Source organism: Lycium ferocissimum, chromosome 8, assembly GCF_029784015.1.
Source record: "Lycium ferocissimum isolate CSIRO_LF1 chromosome 8, AGI_CSIRO_Lferr_CH_V1, whole genome shotgun sequence".
NCBI lineage: Eukaryota > Viridiplantae > Streptophyta > Magnoliopsida > Solanales > Solanaceae > Lycium > Lycium ferocissimum.
This window is the reverse complement of record NC_081349.1, coordinates 49,030,925-49,046,860: the sequence shown is the minus strand read 5'-3', so window position 1 is coordinate 49,046,860 and position 15,936 is coordinate 49,030,925. Positions and strand designations below refer to the sequence as shown.

The following is a 15,936-nucleotide window of genomic DNA, read 5'->3' as shown; positions in this document are numbered from 1 at the left end:
TAACCCAATTCTCAATTTAAGTAATAATTTTGTATTCTGTTAAAATCTTGAATAACTGATCGAATTAAGTGAATATCTTCACTGGCTTTTGATATTTCATGTGCTAATTTTTACGTGTCCAACAAATACGTGCTTGTCTATTACTAGGATGGGGTATGTTGGAAAAAAGAAAAATGTGTGGTTACGCATCACCCTTTTTTTTTCTTTTTCGTCAAATTATGTTTATTAGTAAGGAAAACCGCAAAGAAATAAACCGAAGGGGCAGACACACCCTATGCCGAGGCGACACCCCTGAATCGAAAACTTTTTGTAAATATATGAATATATGCAATTGAAACATATGTTGACAAATAATATAAATGATCAATTATCAAATGAGCTTGGCTTTTGGTTTTTTTGCACTAAACCTCCCGAGTTTTTTACATTACGCCTTCACTTTTTCGTAAGTGGCCCTTTGTCTGTACTAAAAAAGTTAATGTTGCTAGTTGGTCAAGTACAAAGTAAACCAGACCAGAGGCATTGAATCTAATCTTCAGAATAATATTTTTATTAACATAATGTTGTTAATATCAATTATTCACTTGTTTTTTGTTTTTTTTTTTAAAATGAGTTAAAAATCAATAAGAGTTGTAATCCATGAGTATAATATGAAGTTACAAAGGTTGTACTTGTGAACCAACCCCCTATGTCGAAAGAGGCAAAAGGAAAGAACAAAAAAAGTGACATGTCAAAAAAGGCGAGATCGTCGTATAGAAGGATCATCAAAACTTGTAGCCCTTTTAAGAGAGCCGTCCCCCCAACCTCAGTCAAGAAAACACATAGAGGGAGATGTAGGGCTCAGTTTGTCTTGCGCACGAGATGAAATTCACTTTGCACCTGAAAGTGAGCACAATGTTGCAAAGAAATAGCGTATTTGTTTCTCGAGAAGAGATGGAAAACATTCTATATCATTCGATGAATAGTTGACCCAATACCTTTTTATTTGAAGAAACCCTCCACTTTAAACAATGCTAAGGGAAAACAACGACAGCTTATGTACGTTAAGAAATGCCTATAATTTTTTCAACATACATTATATGTTCAGCACTTTATATTTTACTTAAACCTTGTCCCAACATTTAGTGGTGGTCAATAACATTACCAGTGGCGAATTCAAAGAGTAACATGTGGGTTCATGGGAACGCAGCAGCTTTTGTCCAAACTATGCATATATATTAAAATATCCACTAAATATCTATAAATATGTTATTGTGAACACAATTATTACTAGTATTACATATTAGTTTGAGGTCGTAATAAAAACTCATAAGACTTCAAATTCTAGATCCAACTCTGGTAATTTACTCACCATTTACTTTTTTGTTAACAAATACTAGTGTCATTGTACCAAGCCTTCGAGTTGTAATATGCCACTTCCTCCGTCGCTGTTACAAGCACCCCACCCCTCCTCTTTCTTCAGATCTCCAGGTATGAAATTTTGAATTATTAGAGCCTAAATCCGCCCAAGAATCTCAAATTTGAATTGCATTCAAGCATCACCGAGGGGCCTATTAGTGCACTTCGCGGGCAATTTTTCAGATTTGCAACGCATGTGAGATGTATACACTATGCTCGTTTGAGCACCGATTATGAACCTCTAATTTTTAGTTGCAGCAGCTATTGATTAGTTCAGAGGACTTTTCACTGGCTCGGTAGTAGATTTGTCTCTTATTACCGGTAGTAGGGGTTATGAAACAAAACCGTGTCGATAATTCGAACCAAGCCTTCGAAAACCCGTTGTAATATGCCATTGACTTCCCGTCGCTTTTAAAAAGAAAAACCCGAACACTATTGGTTTGGTTTGGTTTTAACTAAAAAAAAGTCAAACCGAATCAAACCCCCGACATTACATTTATAAAATCTCAAACACATTTTATACATAGAAATATTTATTTATAATGTAATTTATAAATGTTTCTTTAACTTTTTCATAGTTTTTTGTCTTTTAACATATTATTTCAAGCTTGGAATTAGACTTTTGAATGGTAATAAGTTTTATAGCCCAATGATATTAGTAGCTCAAATAAAACTCAACAAAAATCAAATCAATACTAATGCTAACAAAAAAGAAATTCATCTAACACTAGAATGACAATAATTTTGATATCTATTCTTTAGTTTTATATTAGTTTAGAAAGTGAAAATACATAACCGAATTTTATTTTTTTCTTTAATATTTAGTTATGTAATTAATATTTAGTAGCATTATTTTAGCATGACTTAGTACTTTTAGATTATGATCATTTTTTACATGCCTTATAAATTAGTTGTATTTATTGTAGTATGACTTAGTACTTTTAGATTATGATAATTTTATTTTATGCAATTTCATTAATTTTTTTTTTTTGTTGAATATTTTAGTACAATGTCATCTTTCATCACGTTTTTGTGTTATTTTCTTAATAAATATCTTAATTAGATCGTCGTATCTTACTGTGACGAAATATTTGAAGTATAAGTTATATGTTTTATGAAGACTTTACCGGAAAAAACCCGAAAAACCCGAGCAGAAAACCCGAGGTAAAAACCCGACTTTTGTTGGTTTGGTTTGGTTTATAGATTTAAAAACATGAATTGGTTTGGACTTTTCAAAACTGGCTCGGTAGTAGATTTGTCTCTTATTACCAGTAGTGTTAATAGAACACATACAATCTTACGCTCAAAAGTACTCAGTCTATTCATAAAAATTGATACGGAGCTTTTGTTATTATTCTCGAAGTCTACTGTAAAAAATAGTTGGCTATAGCTGTCCGTTACAGGAGCTTCTAACAATCCCTTATTTGGCATGTCGTGAAATCATGAAGCGAACTCATTCTATTCAATATCTATATTGGGTAAAGAAGAAAGCTATTGAGTAGTGACACTCTCTTCCAAAGTAGTCATAGAAAGAGAATCGAGGGGTGTGCAGGCATTAGTGCTCAAGTACGCCGTTCAAGTGAGCAGAGACAAATGCAAAATTTAAACTTTATGGGTTCAATATTTTAAAATTTTTAGTTGAACCATTGTATTTTAAAATTTACCGATTCATGTTTACTATTTATTGCAACTCTAATAAATTTTTTACACATAAATTTAGGCTCCGCGTCGAAAGTTATGGGTTCAATTGAACCCCACATTTAATGCTACTAGCGCCGCTGCAGGTGAGTAAAGCTCTTATTTTGATAAACTTAAATAAATTTTCTGAAAACTGTTCAATTTAAAATTTTCCCAGAACAGAACAGAAATGAATCAACGGACAACACGTGGTAAGGGTCGTAATCCGAGAGGAATCATTACCCCAAGGCATAGATTGGGAGGTCAAAAGTGTCTATACCGTAAAATCAAAAAGCAATTCACTCAAGAGTTCGTCGCCCGTCCGCATCATTTTCCAAGCAGCATAGTTTTATTACCACTATTCGACTAAATCATTAACTATCAGTCTTTGCCAGCAATCCAATCAAGTGGTTTGAGTAATTTAGCTATTCTGCATTCTTTAATAGACTTAACAAACACCACTCTATTTTTGAACAGATACAACTTACCCCATCTGATACATGAGAGTTCCTGCTTGTTTCAGTTATGTCTTGCAAACGATCTCCCACAATGCCAGGAAATGCAGACTTGAATATTTTACAAAGAAGAGTGGCTCAGCATAGATCATTTAAGATTAGATGAACACTAATTTACAGATTACATAATACAAGAAAGAGTGGACAAAATATTTAACCAAGGAAGAATGAGATTATCCTATCCAGTTCCTATCATATGGTGGACTACTAGCTTTCTGATACGTACTTCGGTCCAGCTGTGAAGCATCTGATATACAATACTGCTGGAGGCTGAAACCATGTGATATCAATCAAATATTTCCTGAGCTTCAATTATGCTGTGCTGACTGGAAAGAGGGAGGAAAAAGAAGGTTGAGTGTTAAATACTGCAGCATGTTGATAATAAACAAATAGATCAAGAAGGGAAGGTGATGCGATAATACTTACTGGTCATCTTTTGTGATGCGATAATACTTTTCTGCATGCTGGCGTTGACCAATATATTGAGCAAATCTCTCGTCATGTGTAATGACAATTAGTTGAAAGTTTTCTTGGCCTTTTCTGTCCTCCATAATTCTGGTGATGTTGAAGGAACAAAGACTCAACCTTAAGAATTCACATTGAGGAGCAGCTCATAATTAGTAAATGAACAACACATACCTTAACAGAGCTGCAGCAAGACTCTCACTGTTGGAGTCATCTAGGTTTGTGGTAGGTTCATCCAGTGCTAGAATTCCACAGTTGAGACAAAAAGTTTCAGCCAATGCCAATCGTATGATAAGTGATGCAAGGACCTGAAGAATAAGAAAACTCCAGTAAAAGACAGTTCAAAAGAAAAAGGAAAAAAAAAAAAAAAAAAAGTTTAGTGAAAGTTCTGTCCAGGTTCGGATTTGAGCTAAGCAAAAGGAGTGGTCAAATCAAAGCTTTATTGGCACATAAATCAAGTGAACACACTAAAGAAATAATCAAAATTGAGATGACTATCACCTTTTGGCCAGCACTACACCTCCCTCGCATTTCTAGTTCAGTATCACCAGTTTGCATCAAAACCTGTGAATCACAGGCATTATTTTAGAAAGATAAGTGCAAGAATATCAACAAACGTTCAGGGGCTTTAAGTGCGAAGCGAACAATTCACAAAAGAAAAAAAGAAGTTGACAAATACCATATATGGGAATTTTCTAATTATACAATCAAGATTAGCAACATCCAATATACAACAGTGACAATATTAATGCTAACAACTCAAACTAAATATCACTAAAATGTAATTTCTACAAAGAGGTGGCTAGACCGACTGTGTTGTATGGGGCGGAACGTTGGCCAGAACTCTCACGTTCAGAAGATGAAAGTTGAGGAAATGAGAATGCTAAGATAGATGTGTGAGCATACAAGAAGAGATAAGATTAGGAATGAAGATATCCAAGACAAGGTGGGAGTGGACTCCGGGGTTGACAAGATGAGAGAAGTGAGGCCGAGATGGTTTGAGCATGTGAAGAGGAGATGTGTAGATGCCCCAGTGAGGAGGTGTAAGAGGTTGACATGGTGGGTTTTACGAGAGGTAGAGGTAGGCTGAAGGACTATTGAGGGGAGATGATTAGACAGGACATGGCGCATCTTCAGCTTACCGAGGACATGACCTTAGATAAGAGGGTATGGAGGTCACGCATTAGGGTAGAAGGTTAGTAGGTAGTTGAGCGTTGTCTCATTTTTCTGCGGGATAGGCTTGGTGGTAGTTGGGAGCATCGTATCTGTCGTATCGGTTTCTACTTTCTTATATTAGCACTATTCTCGTAGTTTTTTGTTCTTCGATCTTTGTTAACCACCTGTGTTTCTTATGCTTCGGTTATCGCATTATTCGTTGTTGTTATTCATGTTTTCGGAATGCTATGTACTACTTTCCTTATTTAGTTGTCATGTCTCCTTCATTTCCGTATTTCCTTTTTCAAATTGCTTTGAAATCCTTTACTTGAGCCGAGTGTCTTTCGAAACAGTCTCTCTATCTCCACGAGGTAGGGGTAAAGTCTGTGTACACTCTACCCTCCCCAGACCCCACATGTGGGATTACATTAGGTATGTTTTGTTCTAATTTCAACAACCCATGGAATTCTAGAGCTTAAATGGTATCAAGACACATGCTAGCATAGAATGATAATGATAGAGTTCTAGACTTGATATACAAAACGAAATGGAATGGGCCAAAATTAGAGCCCAACTCAGTCATAAGACTGATACAAACCAAAAAAAAAAAGAGGCTAAAACAGGAGCAAAATCCAAGAGTTCAGGTAAACACCTAGACATTTTTGAGGTGTACCAGTTTCATCTTTTGGGATTCTTTCATTATCACTTCTGCATCTTCTCCAATCTACAGCTTCACCATAGTCCCACTTCCACCACCTACAACTCCTCCTTCTACAGCTTCACCATTCTTCACTTATCATCGCCGTCAGCGTCCAACACTCAGGTCCGAATGATTCATCTCTTGCATCATATATCTCACCCAATGCGAACTTGTTTCCTCCTAGTCCTGCAATTACTCTTTGCAAAGGTAATCGCTCCACTCTCAATCCTAATCTCAATTATGTCGATTTGAGTTATCATCGCCTATCACCACAGCATTATGCCTTTGTGTATTCTTTGTCCTACGTTCTATCCCTAAGTCTACGGGTGGAGCTCTCTCATCCAGAATGGCAACAATCTATGATAGAAGAGATGTATGTTTTTCAAGCTAGTGGTACTTAAGGGTTTGTTCCTCTATGTCCAGGCAAATCTACAACTGGTTGTCAGTGGATTTATGTGGTTAAAATTTGTCCAGATGTACAAATTGATTGACTTAAGGCCTCCGTCTTGTTGCCAAAAGGTTTACATTCCAATATTTGGGCTTGACTGCATTGATACTTTCTCTCTCATGGCTAATGTCAACATATGTCCATCTTTTCAATCCAAGACTGATTTTCGCCATTGGGCTCTTCATCAATTGGACAATAGAATATTCTTCTCCACGGCAATCTTGAGGATGAGGTTTACATGGAGCAACCACCTGACTCTGTTGCTCAAGGGGAGTTTAGTGGTCTTGTTTGTCAATTGTGTCGGTCACTCTATAGTCTAAAACGGTGTCCTTGAGACTGATTTGGTAAATTCAGAATGGTTATTCAGGACTCCTCTTTGCATCTGTGCATGTATTTGGTAGTCTATGCTAATGATATAATCATCACAGGTAATGATGAAGATGAAATTACCAAATTAAAGCATCATCCTTTCACATTCTCAGACCAAGGACCTCGCTCTTCTTAAATATTGAGGTTGCCCAATCCAAATATGGAACTTCCATTTAACATCCGTATGCCACTGATATCTTAGATGAGCAAGAATGATGGACTGCAGGCCCATTGATACTCGAATAGATCCAAATATTAAGCATCTGCGAAGTCGGGGGGAACCTCCTAGTGATCATGGAAGACATAGGCGGATGGAAGGCAAGTTAAATACTCGACCTGACATTGCCTTCCCAGTGAGTGTTGTAAGTCAATTCCAAGATTCGAGTAATGGGAATGCATTTATTTGCATCCTTCAACACATAAAATTTGCTCCAGGAAAAGGCTTATTTTACGAAGATTGAAAAACATGAGCACATTGTGAGATATACAGAAGCAGATTGCGCAGGTTCACCCTCTAAAAGATGATCTACCTCAGGATATTGTATTCCAGTTGAGGGGATTTAGGGTCTTGGGAAAGTAAGAAACAAAATGTAGTTGCAAGATCAATCAAAGCAGAATATCAGTCTATGATAGTGGTTACATATGAATACATAGGGATTAGCCACTAAAAGAACTGAAATTCGGCACGACAAAGCTCACAAAAATTAATTGTTATTTCGTCAGAGATGATATTCTCAGGAGACATTGTCACAAAGTTTCTGAAGTCCAATAATCAGCTTGCAGATATATTCATCAAGCCCTTGGCAGTTGAAGAACTAGTTATATATGTTGCAAGCTTGGTACATACGCTTTTTATCGCCAGCTTGAGGGGGAGTGTTAGGATCTTGTTAATATTACTAAGATTATGTAAATATGGTTAGGATCAATTAGACTGATTTCTTGTAATCATGTAATTGGTTTTCTTTCCTTTCTTAGGCACGTTGGCGTTACTATTTAAACCCCAATAGTTTTTGAGGGTTTAATCAAGCAGTGTTCTTTCTCAATTTTCCTTCTTTCTCATATGGTGTCTATCTGAAACATTCTTATTCTTAGTTCCCGAATGTTGGGGCTCATATTATATTCTTCAAATGTCCAATCTTGTGCATAAGGGGCATGTTAATTGTCCCATATTAGGGGAGGAAATGTGATGTTGTCTCATTATATGGTCTTGGACAATTCTCATCTCATGAGATAGCTTTGAGATTGAGTTAGGTTCAAGCTTTTGACGTTGAGTTAGGTTCAAGATCCATTTCTTCGCATAATATACACAGAAGATAACCATTCACGTTAGGATTCCTTCTATTCATCTCACCTTCTCGAGTACCATTACACATTAATTCTTTTCAGCAGATAAAGCACTACACATCAGGTTTTGAAGATAGTTTAGTACCCTATAGCTGTAAGATCGAGTGCCGGAACCTTCAGAATCTGAATGAATGCTTATGTAGTCTATGTCCTGGCCCCGGTATGTTTGTTGCCACAGTTCCCTGATAATCTTATTTATCTCTTCCATTTTCATTGTGTGGAAACGCATCAGTGCTCTGAAACAAGAGAAACCAAATAGAACATAAAAGTATTTAGAATTCACACTCATAAAGTACACAGGAGATGCTTGAAAAGAATGCAACCTACAGAAATAGTTGTAATGGACGTAGTCTGAACAAGACCAAAAAAAAAAATTAAGCAGGTGAACCCAAAATAGTTGGACACAGAATTAAAAATTTGATACAACCTTTATCTAGGAAACAAACATTATATGACCATAAGGGATAGTAGAATAAACTTGGTAAACAAAATATATGACGTAAGGGACATGCATTGAGTAGAATCAACTCAGAAAACACCAGTCTAACAAAGATTAGAAAGCAATACAGCAGTTTCATACACCATGTCATAAAAGCGATAATGAATGTTTAAATCTATCAGCAAAATCTCCTTTTTCTTCTAGATCAAGACAACAGGAGATTCTATTTCTTTAATCAAATTTAGTTTACCATAAGAGGACCTCATTATTGATTAACTCTCTTATGTACATACGAGGAAGTCGAATCTCATTAGTTATCTAAACAGTAGCAGAGTGTCGAAGGATTACAAAACACAGTATATATCGGAAAAACTCTATTGCTTCTGATTATTTTTGAATTACACCAATCATTCAGGTTTTTATAGATGATTAGATGTTTACAGAAAGCTGGACTATAGCTGACAAAGAACATATGTTTTGTGTCGCACAGAAGTATGACTTTCGTCACCATTGGAGAATACCCATCACTTCATTGGATGTTGACTAGAAAGCATGGTCAGAAATCTCAATATGTATATTTATCAGAGAAAAAAATCCATTGGTGTCCAACAAAGTGACAAGATTCTCCAATGTGTTCAAACAATATTTAAATCAAAAACTATTAACAGAAGTTTGTGACACATGGTGAGGAACTCACGTCCATGGTGCTCAACTAGTGTTAGCATCAGACCAAGTATGACTCAGATACGCCACTTACGATTTATGTCCTTCCTTACTAGGCTGTGTACTAGCTGTTGACCAATTTTGACCAAGCTAACTTCTGAGCTTCAATAGGAACCCATAGTTTAGGTGATTAAATCCAACTCGTATAGGTTATATCAGTGTCCCACATGGACATTACACACAGATTAAGGAAGACATCAGATATGAATCAAATTCTAATTCCAGAAGAGAAAAAGAAAACAGTATTTACATAACGGCTATCTTGATTCATTAGAAGTTGGACAGGCAAGGAAATTTCTTGTTGAGCTACGTACTTACTTAAAAACTAATAAACTTCAGTTCCAAGAAATCATATCTTCTACCAAGATATTTACTGAGGAAGCAGAAGCCCTTTTGAAAGAAGCTATTCAGGAACAAATGGACCGTTTTTATACTTCAGAACAAGCATAAAGAAATATTGATCACTTTCGTCTTAATCTTAATAAAAAAAAGGAATTAAGCGTCTTGGATTCAAATATTCAAACAGTCTTTCTTGCTATCGAAATCTAAAAAAAATATATATATGGAAATAAATTGCGTCCAATACGATTTGAACCTATACAACCAGACAGTTGGATCCAAATGGTAATGTGTTACGCAGTAAATCCTCAATTCTTCTAGTCCCCTATTCATTTTCAGAAGCCCACTTTCTTTTCTATTAGCACTACAACAACAACAAAAACATCTGAAAAACACTGTTGTTATTATTAGCACTATCATCTGAAAAACATAGATTTGCTTTAAGTTGAAAGTTTCCTTTTGGTCTGTGGTACTAAAAAACTAAGACAAATTACATGCTTACCCTATCCTCAAACCTTCACACTATATGCATGATACATAATGGTACTCATTGTTATATATGTTCTTAACTTGCTTGTATCCAAGGAGCTGTTAAGAAAGTATTTGTTGTGCTTGGTGACAATCTGATAATGCCTTCTTCTATTCAAATTATGATTCAGGAGGGAGGCATAATTTTGTGGCATGCACAATTGCAATCACTTGGGTTCATTTGGTCACAGTTTCCAAAGGACAGAAAATGTTGCGACATAGATTTCCAGAATCATTTTACTCTAAGGAGGAAGCTTATTTAGGGCAATATCTTTTTTTGCTTATAACAGCAGTGCCCAAGCCAATATGTGTGCAATCTCAACTATTCCATCGGATACCTGCTATCTCCCACCAGCACAAGTGGCTTAGAAAATGAGAAGAAATCACCTAAAACATGTTTGGCTTAGCTGAACAAAAGTAACTTTTAAGCACTACATGTTGAAAAGCACTTCTTGAGGGTAGTAATGATTTTATGAATAACCACTTACACGTTTGGATAGAAGTGCTGAAACTGAAAATAAGTCGATGTATTCGGTATAAAAGTGATAATAAGCCCTTTTTTGTTAGGAAAAAAAAAAAAAAAAAAACTAAATGCTCTTAAAGTTGTTAACACTAAAAAGAGTTGATTATTGCAAGATTTTTAATTTTGAATTGATTCAAATACAATTTATTTGTACCAACTTTCAAAAATGTGAATTATTTGTAAAATATAATAATTAATAATTTCACCAAAATTTTGAATAGAAGAATAGAAAATCTACGGGATAGTGAACAATTCATATAGAGAAAGTGCAGGAAAAAAGAACAACCTTGAATTTTGACTGAAGTTTTTAAGGATACATTGAAAAGGTACCGAAAAATAAAGGGAAAAGGGCCAAATATACCCCTCCACTTTGATTTACTGGTTAGCTTTGTCCTCCGTTATACTATCCGGCTACTTCTACCCCGTCGGTAATGAACTTAACATATCAGAGGTTGGTTGGAAGACTCATTCATCTCTCTCACACTAGACCAGACATAGCCTATTCAATCATCTTGGTGAGTCAGTTCATGGATGATCCTCGAGATCCTGGTTGTTTTTCACATGCGGTATCTAGAGCCTACTCTAGGGAAAGGTTTGTTTTTCTCTAAACATGATCACCTCCAAATAGAAGCTTTTACATACACGGATTGGGCTGGATCTTTAGATGATAGAAGGTCTACATCCGATTACCATACACTCGTTGGAGGTAACCTAGTTACTTGGAGATGTAAGAAGCAATTTGTAGTTGCAAGATCAAGTGCAGAAGTAGAATATAGAGCTGTAGCCTAGGGTATTAATTAGCTTCCTTGGATACAAAAGCTACTGAAATAATTGAAATTGCCAGAAAATGGAAAACTTTCCTTGCACTGCGACAACAAAGCTGCAGTCAGTATAGAACAGAATCCTGTTTAGTGTGACCGCACAAAAATTGAAATTGATCGACACTTCATCAAAGAGAAAGTTACAAGTGGCACCTTTAATTTGCTTCATGTACCGTAAAAAGCAGCTAGTGGATGTGCTTACAAAAGGACTATTCGTACTTTGATTTGCAAGCTGGGCAATGTGCGACATCTTTGCTCCAACTTGAGGGGAGTGTTGATTGTGTTAATTAATTAGCATGATTCTAGGAGACTTTTTTTTTCCTAGCGTAATTATAGGTATAGAATATTTTATTATATTGTAATTGATTATCTTTCCTTAATCAGTTAGGATTCACTTGTACAAACACTCCTCACATGGGATGTAAAAACATACTGAGGTACAAAGAACCCTTTTCGTCTTCCTCAAAGTCAACAGGATAAGAAAGCAAAATAGTTTGTCAAACTTAAAGGAGCTTTTAAGCCGTAAAGCCCGACTTATAACTTTGCCTTGTTTTGCCTGATACGCATTTTTGGTGTTTACCAAACACCAAAAAAAGCTTAAAAGCTGGTTTGTCTAGCTTCTAAGCTCAAACACCCCATCAGAGTTATTGATTGAATAATCAATATGTCAGTTAAAGAAGATTGATAAAATACTTAAAAAGAATGCAAAAATGAGGACCTTTGTGACCTTTAACATTTGTTAATGAAGAGGTGAAATTATTTCTACGTTTGTATTACTTAGATCCTTGCATTAGTTTAGTTACTAATTTTAGTTTTGGTTATCCATTGCGGGATACAGAATTCCACCTTTTAGTGATGTTATAAAAAAGTTGAAAGAATTTTCTGAATAAAATAAAAAGGCTATCAAATTACAGAAGGGATATTTATCAATAAAAAATGTAGAAAAAATAAAGTTGGAAAGTATTACGTAAGCCTTTTATATAATTTATTTCTATTTACAACTCATACTAATGCCTTTAAGAATATATATATCTACATCTAAAATATTACTCCCTCCGTTTCAATTTATGTGAACACTGGGCACGGAGTTTAAGAAAGTATAGAAGACTTTTAAACTTGTGGTGTTAAATGAGTCACATATATTTTGTGTGGCTATAAATCATTGCGTAAAGGTAAATTGTTTCCAAATTTAGAAAGAGGTCATTCTTTTTGGCACGGACTAATAAGGAAAAAGGTCACATAAATTGAAACAGAGGGAGTATTATATTTAGGTACGAACTTTGTAATGTTTGATTGAACTACACGTGCACTGCATGCATCGAGAAACTAATCTCATGAAAAAGCAAAAGGCAAGACAGAGTAGTTACATCAAGTGCAGAGGCTGAACACTGAGCAATGGCTTTGGCTACATGTGAGCTTATATGGCTAAAGAAACTTCTCAAAGAGCAGAGTTGTGGAGGAGATGCATAGCAACTGATCTATGAGACTATGACAATCTGGTTGTAGTACACATTGCTTAAAACACAGTGTTTCATTACAGAACAAAGCATATAAAAGTGGATTGTCATTTCATTCCACACAAGATTGGGTCAAGATTCATTAGTTTTGTCAGCTTACATGATCAATTAGCAGATATTTTACAAAGTCACTCTGTAGCACAAAATTAGGTAAATTTGTGACTAAGTTAGGAGCATATATATGTAACTTGTCATACAATGTGTACAATCCAACTAGAGGGAGAGTATTAAGGATGTCAATATTAGGAAATTGAAAGTACGGCAAGAAGCGGTACTTTGCAAATAAAGAAAAGATTTAGCATCTTTGTTGTTTTATTTAGCATCTTTTTTGTTTTGTCATTAGGAGTAGGAATACTATATTACCGTTTTAGTCTACTTGTAAACACTATTTACACCCAACATGATTCAAAGAATAATCAAGAAACATATTCCCCAAATATCTTCCTTCTCGTTTTTTCTTGAGAGTAATTAAAAGCAATATAAAAGACCAAGTATCGCACCAAACTAGTGGCCTAGTACGCTACTAGTAACTTGCTAGGAGTAGAGCCTTAAGTTCAAATTCCTCTTAGCTGAAAAAGGAAAATATTGAGATTAACAATTTCAAAAGGCGGACTAATTACTGACTGCGTCTCGAACCGTGTATCACTACCCCTCGGGGATTTCTTGGTTATCAAAAAAGATAATACATTAAGTGTTTTAAGAAAAAAGATTTAAAATCTTTGTACTCCATTCGTGAGAATACAATATATTTGAACTTTCCCAAATGATATATCTTGACTATTTTTTAACAAGTTAGAAGAAAATGTTGAATGCTAGAAGCACGTGTTGTTGCTAGAATGCATGCAACCCAACATAAAATGCAGAAGGAGCTAATGGCTAAAGTATAAGGAGCTCACTTGTCAAGGGCACTGTAATATCTATCCAGATCCTTGTTTGCCATCTCTGTAGTCTGTCCAAAGGTACATCAATGACACTATTAGATACCTTAACGTCTTAAATTACTAAGCAATTAGCTTCATATACTTGCATCAATGGACTAAGATATTACCTTAAGCTGGATTAGCTGATCAAAATAGCGTTTGTCAATATCCTTGTATTGTGCCTGCTTAAGATCGACTTTGTTCTTGGAGATATTGCTTTGATAAACAGATAGGGTGCCATGGCACTTGTTTAACTGCAATAAGAGTAACCATGTAAATTCGAAGGACAATAGTAGCAGTGCCGTGGCACTTGTTTAACCGCAATAAGAGTAACCATGTAAATTCGAAGGACAATAATTTGAGTTAATTCCCTAAAAGGTCACCCATGTTTTGACAATTGCCTCTTAATATCACTTTTGTTTCTTTTAGGACTAGAATATCACTCAACTATCCCCATTTTCCTCAAAAAATACTAAACATTACAAAACCCTCCGTCTCTCCTAGTTGGCATGCCATGTCACATTAAAATTTTATTTTTTAATAATAAATTTATGGAATAATTTCAAAGACCTCCCTCCAAATTTGTCTTGATAACACTTAGTTCCCTTGTGGTTTGAGATATTTACATTAACATCCCTTATTTCAATTTTTGTAACCAAACTTGTTTAAATAATTAAATATTTCAAATTTACCCTTTTATAACTTAATTATGTGAACAATGTTTCGTAACAGTTCTCTCCCCTAAAATTGTTCGGATTGTTATATTAATTGTTAGGATTGTTATATTAATAGTTAGGCTAAAAATTTAAAACTATCTTATATCTAAATAAGAAATCCTAAATTCTAGTGTTAATGTAATATCACTATGAGAAATCCTAAATTCTGTTACGGTAATATTTCTCTTTGTTCTTATAATCATGTTATTAATAACAATATTTGGGCTAAAAGGAGCACATCACACTTTTAGTATTTAGAGGGTGAGATGAATAATCCATTTTTTAAATTCTTATAGTTGTATAACTGCAATAAATTTTATACTAATTTTTTTGGTAGAAGGAGCATAATTATATCTACGAAAAAGGGTTGGAAACTGTATATACAGCGTGAGACTTTAAAAATAATTAATGAAGCAGTATGAAGTCCAAGCTTTTTGAATCAATTTTCATATCACAGTTGTTGAATTTCATGTTTTAGCGTTCGAGATTAAAATTTTCAAGCACAACAAAACAAAACAAAAACACTTTACCTATAAAATTAGATAGTTATAAATTGGGAAAAATCTTACTATCAATGAGAAACTATCATCGTCAAAAGTTTAAACATTATAAATAAGGTTACAAAAGGGTATATTAGCAACATAAATAATTTTTAGTATTTAAAATTAGTTTAATTACAAAGAGTCAAAACAAGGGAAGCTAGTGTAAAGGGAACTAAGTATTATAAAGGCAAACTTGGAGGGAGGTTTTTGAAATTATTCCATAAGTTTATTATTATTTTAAAAAAAAAAAATTGAATGTGACATGGCATGCCAACTAAGAGAGAAGGAGGGTTTTGTAATGTTTAGTATTTTTTGAGGAAAATGGTGATAGTTGAGTGATATTCTAGTCCTAAAAGAAACAAAAGTGATACTAGGAGGCAATTGTCTAAACATGGGTGACCTTTTAGGGAATTAACTCCAATAATTTATACAGAGGTTTGAGTTGATTCTGAAACATGTACTGTGCTTTATTGAAAGAAAGGAATATCAAAGCAAAGAAGGTGTCAGCCAAGAGTTCAAGAGGCATGACAACCACCAAGGAATAAAGGAACAGTATCCAAGTAAAATGTCGAATAACAACTACAAGACTCATTAGGAATAGTATCCAAGTGAAATGTTGAATAAAATTACAAGACTCACTATGTAGTTGATGCAATAATTTGATAATTATGCGTAATGAATTACTTGTTAAAAAATATTGACCTTTAAAAGTAAATTGTGTCCAAGAAAGAATCCACTTTCAGACAAACTGCTGTTCTAGCTGGAAAAGCAAACCACACCACATTATTGACCTTTAAATT

At 34.7% G+C, this 15,936-nt stretch overlaps 1 protein-coding gene across 3 annotated transcripts in view; it reads right to left on the bottom strand.

Annotated features, from left to right (window-relative positions):
• Nucleotides 1–3,622: 3,622 nt before the first annotated feature.
• LOC132068684 (DNA repair protein RAD50) overlaps nt 3,623–15,936 on the bottom strand; it is a 48,472-nt gene continuing 36,158 nt past the window's right edge. For all 3 annotated transcript variants that reach the window (XM_059462351.1, XM_059462352.1, XM_059462353.1), the window contains 7 exons: nt 14,007–14,132; nt 13,855–13,907; nt 8,154–8,304; nt 4,554–4,616; nt 4,227–4,360; nt 4,014–4,142; nt 3,623–3,913 (listed from right to left, as the gene is read on the bottom strand). In XM_059462351.1, coding sequence (XP_059318334.1) covers nt 3,874–3,913; nt 4,014–4,142; nt 4,227–4,360; nt 4,554–4,616; nt 8,154–8,304; nt 13,855–13,907; nt 14,007–14,132 — 696 coding nt within the window. In that variant the 3' untranslated portion in view covers nt 3,623–3,873. The remainder of the gene's footprint in view (nt 3,914–4,013; nt 4,143–4,226; nt 4,361–4,553; nt 4,617–8,153; nt 8,305–13,854; nt 13,908–14,006; nt 14,133–15,936) is intronic.